The sequence below is a fragment of the Lolium rigidum genome, chromosome 2 (assembly GCF_022539505.1).
Source record: "Lolium rigidum isolate FL_2022 chromosome 2, APGP_CSIRO_Lrig_0.1, whole genome shotgun sequence".
NCBI lineage: Eukaryota > Viridiplantae > Streptophyta > Magnoliopsida > Poales > Poaceae > Lolium > Lolium rigidum.
Genome location: NC_061509.1, coordinates 2,514,767 through 2,521,083, shown reverse-complemented (window position 1 = coordinate 2,521,083; position 6,317 = coordinate 2,514,767). Strand labels below are relative to the sequence as shown.

General features: G+C 43.9%; 1 protein-coding gene across 1 annotated transcript; it reads left to right on the top strand.

The window, feature by feature from the left end:
• Positions 1-511: 511 nt before the first annotated feature.
• On the top strand, positions 512-3,676 carry LOC124691184 (phosphoglycerate kinase, cytosolic). Its single transcript, XM_047224447.1, has 7 exons — positions 512-545; positions 664-860; positions 1,828-1,905; positions 1,994-2,254; positions 2,597-2,914; positions 3,023-3,181; positions 3,261-3,676. The coding sequence occupies exons 2-7, from the start codon at positions 666-668 to the stop codon at positions 3,453-3,455; spliced, it is 1,206 nt and encodes a 401-aa protein (XP_047080403.1). The 5' UTR covers positions 512-545; positions 664-665; the 3' UTR covers positions 3,456-3,676.
• Positions 3,677-6,317: the final 2,641 nt, after the last annotated feature.

Here is a 6,317-nt window from a genome sequence, read left to right as displayed (position 1 = left end):
ACCAAGTCGCTCATTGCTAGTACCAATCGATAAACAACAACCCAATCAATTTTCTCCGAAAATAAATATGCATTTCTCCTTCAAAATCCAACTTGTGCTTGAAGACCAATTTATTAGGCGCCCGTGAACCCAGAGGTCAGGCTGACAGGGGCACACGAAGACGAGCCGCCCGTGCCAGCGTTTCCACGCACCAAACTCTCCAGAAGGATCCCCACCTTTCCTCCATTTTCCAAAACCATCAAACGAATCCGGGCCGTCCGTCGGCAATCCGTGGGCGCCGCGCCATTTCTTACCCCCGCTCCAAGCCACACCCAGACAACACCATCCCGTGCCGCTGCCACCCTGTCCCACCTCTCCGGACCCCACATGTCAGCGACACAGCGCCACCGCAAATCCCCCGAATATTCGCCCCCATCGCTCGCCACGCCGTCGCCCTCTATAAAGAAAGGAAAACCGGCCTGCGTCGCCACATCCATCCATCCATCAAACCATCCGGCCAAAGCTCCCTCGTCCAGATCGCCGCCGATTCGATCCGGTTTCTCACGGTGAGCACCTCCTCCGATCGCCCCTCGCCGTGCCCGGATCCGCCGCCGCCGCTTCCTGCGCTGTTGTTTGACGCTGCGGCGTGGTGATTGACGCTCGCGGTGTTGGTTTCTGGTGCAGGGATGGCGACCAAGAGGAGCGTGGGCACCCTCGGGGAGGCGGATCTCAAGGGGAAGAAGGTGTTCGTGCGCGCCGACCTCAACGTGCCGCTCGACGACGCCCAGAAGATCACCGACGACACCCGCATCCGCGCATCCATCCCCACCATCAAGTTCCTCATCGAGAAGGGCGCCAAGGTCATCCTCGCCAGCCATCTGGTGAGCGCCCAAATCCCACCCACCCACCCACCGTCACATGCTGCTGCTTACTATATTATCGATAAAAAAATGCTACTACCAGTATTGGATTTGATTATCTCGATTGGATGCGTGATTTATGGTAGGATTGGATGCGGTTGAGTGTGGCAAATTATAAAATCCCCCGCCTGTCTGTCTGATCACGTGATGTGGAAATTTAGAGTTGCTTCGGAATTTTGATCGGTGGCTATACAACTGCTCATACTTTTGCTTAAGGTTCAGCAAATGTCCACCTACGTTGCCAGGCTATCTGAACCAGTTGATGTGATCCTCCTCGTTAGATTGGTTATTATTAGTTGTTCTGATGAACGTAACCTACTATATTGCAGTTGCATGTTAACAGTTACATCTCAATTTTGAGCGAATTACAGTTCAGGGATGCCTGCCCGACTTGTGTATATCTATTTTCACTTGTACAGATTTGGTTTATTATTTTCTCGTCTGCTTGGTCACCGCTAAAATTTAACTTCAATTGTGGTTGTTCAGTATTGTCTTCTGACTTTGAGTAGGACCAGTCACAAGGACATGTCTAGTTGTTTGCACCTCCCTCATTTTGACATCTACAAAATTGTTGTTTGATGTTGTCTGGATAGAATACGAACTAGTATTAGAGTATCTGATGGGATTCCTGATAACTAAAACAATTCACCCTTTTAACCATGTACAGTTTACTGATTCAACAACTATCCAGACTAAACTGTGTTGCTTTCACCTGGTTTTATGTCACCAACAACTAACTTTCGGCTCTGATCTTCGGATGAGTATATTGTTCAGTGTTTCCAACCAATCCAGATTTTATATCTTCTGTGAAAATTTTTTATGCCAATTACATTGCTTGATGTGATCAGATACACAATGAGATATCAATTGTACGTACTGTAACTGTTGATTTTCCCTTTCCTAACGCATTTCATTATTGCATTTTCAGGGCCGCCCAAAAGGTGTCACCCCCAAGTTCAGCTTGAAGCCTCTTGTTCCACGCTTGTCTGAGCTCCTTGGAGTTGATGTACGTTATGGGTTCATGACAACTTCTCTTGTCTCTTTCAACTAGATTAAGAGCACTTATATTCTACACTTTTTACTTCTGTCAATAGGTTGTGATGGCCAATGACTGCATTGGTGAGGAAGTTGAGAAATTGGCTGCTGCTTTGCCAGAGGGTGGTGTTCTGCTCCTAGAGAATGTCAGGTTCTACAAGGAGGAAGAGAAGAATGATCCTGAGTTCGCTAAGAAGCTTGCATCAGTTGCTGACCTTTATGTGAATGATGCTTTTGGCACAGCACACAGGGCTCATGCTTCAACAGAGGGTGTAACCAAGTTCTTGAGGCCTTCTGTTGCTGGCTTCCTCATGCAGAAGGTACGTCTGAAATGATAACTAATTCCTGCACATAATTTGCTTACAATCCTAAGTGCATGTTTGTTTAATTTTCACTTCATGCTGATGTTAGTTGGATTATGACATTTTGCCTCTGTGATTTTATCCTCATTTTGAAAGAAGAAACAACCTCTTCCCTGCTGCAGACGCTAATTGCAAATTTATCATTGGACATGGCATAGTAGTACACAGATCATTTGCTATCTGTTGATGTAGCAACCTTAGGTTGATAGTTAAGATGCTTTACTTAGATTTTTCAATAAGCTTTGGAACAAATATGTCAGAACAAAATAGCAGGGTGCCTAACTATTTTAATCCTCCCAGGAACTTGACTACCTTGTCGGAGCTGTCGCCAACCCAAAGAAGCCATTTGCTGCCATTGTTGGTGGATCCAAGGTCTCATCTAAGATTGGTGTGATTGAGTCTCTGCTGGCGAAGGTTGATATCCTCATCCTTGGTGGTGGTATGATCTTCACATTCTACAAAGCCCAGGGAAAAGCTGTTGGAAAGTCTCTTGTGGAAGAAGACAAACTTGAACTGGCAACTTCACTAATTGAAACGGCAAAGGCCAAGGGTGTTAGCCTCTTGCTTCCAACCGATGTTGTTGTAGCTGACAAGTTTGCACCAGATGCTGAAAGCAAGGTTTGTTCATTTTACACAATTACCCTAGTGCTCTTGGTGTGATTCAAGCGACATTTTGCACCAAAGCATGCTTTGCTGATGCTCACTTTTTTTGAACATTTTTTATAGATTGTTTCTGCCGATGCTATCCCTGATGGTTGGATGGGTCTCGATGTTGGCCCGGATTCCATCAAGACTTTCAGTGATGCCTTGGACACCACCAAGACTGTTATCTGGAATGGTCCTATGGGAGTTTTTGAGTTTGAGAAGTTTGCAGCAGGCACTGATGTGAGTATAATCTCACATAACATCCATTTGTCTATCTGTTACCTCTTTTTGGTTGCTGAGTACTGTTGTGTTTCTTCAGGCAATTGCCAAGCAGTTGGCTGAGCTTACCGGAAAGGGCGTCACGACCATCATTGGTGGTGGTGACTCTGTTGCTGCTGTTGAGAAGGCTGGGCTCGCTGACAAGATGAGCCACATCTCGACTGGCGGTGGTGCGAGCTTGGAGCTGCTGGAAGGCAAGCCCCTCCCAGGTGTTCTTGCCCTTGACGAGGCTTAGCTTAATTCAAGCTGTGCCTACAAGCTTGCTGCATGCCCTTTTCGTTGGGATATCGGTGTAACGTTGCAACCTTATGTTTAAGGAACTTTGAGATAGGCTTGTCACCAATTTTTGCTAGGTGAGTCGTGAATAATGACCTACTACTTCCTCCCTGTGAGTGAAGTACTTGGAAACGGACGTACTCCTGTGGATGTGTATGGCTATTTGTTTCACGTCTTGCATTTCCGCATGTGTTTCACTGTGTCGCTTTGCTTTCTTTTGTTGGCCGTTGGTTTCAAAAAATAACCTCTTTGTATACATCAATCTGAAAATAACAAGGCCCAAAAAAGCTGCATGGGAATATTAACCTGCAAAATTATTTATTTTCTGATTACAAATTAGCTATTGCGTTTTCTCGTACAACACAATTTTTAAACTCTCCAGCATTAAGATATCATTTGAAATTGTGCGTGCCCTCTTTTTTGTTCAAAAACTAATTGAAAAGTTTTATGGCTCTTGATTTGGGAGTAGGATATGGAGCTCAACCAACCTTCCAGAGGGGCTATTTATGAGTTTATGCAGATGAAGTTTCAGATTCTTGGATGAGCAGAACATCTTTGCTGTTTCTAGATCCTGCCTTTTCTTTTTCTTATCCGACATACCTCATCCCGAACACTGTTGGTTTCCTATCTCTTACATGGTTCATTCTGGATCCGCCCATCTAACAAACCCACTTTGCATTCCTTTGAAGAACAATGTATAGAACAGTTTTGGCTGAAAATAATGTCTAGAAGGACCAAAGTTAATCAACAGCAACAACAGCTTTTCTGAAGACAGCTAGACAAAGTCTCGCTGGAGTATTTCAGATCAGACTTGCATGATCTAGATGGCAACATGAACCACTTATGTATCTGTCATTGTGACTGAACTAGGAGCCTAGAGGAGTAGCATGATGTTATGTCGTTGTTAAGCACAAACATAAGAATCTTATTATATGTTTTATTAGTTAATGGAGTGTATGAGTTGCATGGCCTTTTGGAGGCAAGGAATCTAATCGCACATGATCATATTTGGTTGATTTGGACCTTATTGTAGTTTTCTACTACATGATGCTGTTTTTACACACTGTTTACCGACACTTAGTTAACAAATACTCCCCCCGTTCCACAATTTTTGTCGTGGAACTAAAACCACGACAAGAATTATGAAACGAAACGAGTACCATGATAAGAATTATGAAACGGAATGAGCAGTTACTTGATTTATAATTGATACTAGTATAATTATTGCATTGCGTGTACATCCATGTACAATTCCATATGTCAGAGATGTTACAGTTCGCATTTGCTTTTTTTTTTTTTTCCCTCTCTTGGAGGGTCTTGCATTGTTATCTTCATTACACAGCAAAAATAGAGGGTACACTGAATGTTAAAAATTTACTACCATTGCCAGAGCATTCTTTGTACTTCACACAGCAATAGATGGACAAAAGGTTTTCATGTTAAGACAGACAGCAGATGCAGTTTAGCTTAAAATAAAATAATGGGAGTCATGCATCCAAGAAATTAAGCAATGCAATTTGAATTTCGGTAAAATTAGAGAAAACCAGGCACAGGTATTGTATGCACAGTGATCTCATTAAGATATGACTTAGCAGAAGTACGAGGTGAGCCTAGCTCTGTTGAATTGGGCTTGAATTTGTCACGAACTCAAATCTGAGTTCCTAATGTTTAGGCTGGACTTTCTACATTTTCGTTAAAAAGGTGAAAAACTATACAGACGTGAAGCATGTGTGAGGGACAATTTTTTTCGAAATGGATGTTTGAGGGACAATGTCCTAATAAATTCGCGAGGGACTAATTGCCTTTCATTTCCTTTCGCTAAGAGTGAGCCATCTTATTTTGATGGTATAAGCAAAAGGATAAATTTGGTAATGCAAGTGAAACAAACTGTACACCATTAGTTCATCATACACATTAAGAAGCTCGAAAGATTTGAGAGAATTTGTATGACAGAACCTCCTAAAGAAAAGCTGAGACAACAAAACGAGTATACTAACCTGCAGACAATGGCATGGCAAAACAACACCAAATTAGCAAGCATACCCTTCCGTGGCTCCACGCACATCTGCCTAGCTGCACAAGAGAAATCAGAGAAGCAGCTCCATAATCTTTTGGTGGTGGTGAGGAAATGAAGCTGCAACATGATCTGATGGCGCCGCACAACCGTGCGATCCATGCTGGACGAGCAGATCATGCTGGCAGCTTCAGTCTCTCACACCAGCAAATCTTGCAAGAGCAAGGAGGGGAGAGAAGTTGGTTGCTGGCAAGGCATATATGTCTGATATGTATAGGCAGTGGACAAACTTAAAAGGGGAGGAGAAGAAGAAGAGAGACAAAACCATGGCACGAGGGGTGGGTGTGCGTCCATGGTGGTTGGTTGGTGCAAGCATGGTCCCTTTCTTGCCGCCCACACCTCGTGACACTGCCGTTTTGCCCTCACCAAGTCGCCATCGCCGCCACTGCTTGTTTTATGTGCACTGTCCTTGCTCTCTCGGGCGCTTGTTGGCACACACTGGAACCTGCACATGCGTTTCTGAAATTGAAATTTCAAGTCCAGAACTTTGGTAAGACGATGTTGTTTCGAGTGCAGATGATTGATCGCCGGTTTCTGTTAAAGAAACTTCCAGCGTTTTCTATAAAAAAAACGAAAAGAACCGAAAAACAAAAGAGTATTCAGAAATGCAGCCCGCAGCTTATTCCTGACTATTTTCAGATGCACAGCGTCTGGAATAACAGAGAAGTTTAAAACAGTCCTGGATTCGTCATAGAACTCAAAATTATGCCCTTGATCGACAAGCCATGCCTGCGCCGAGTACACCTC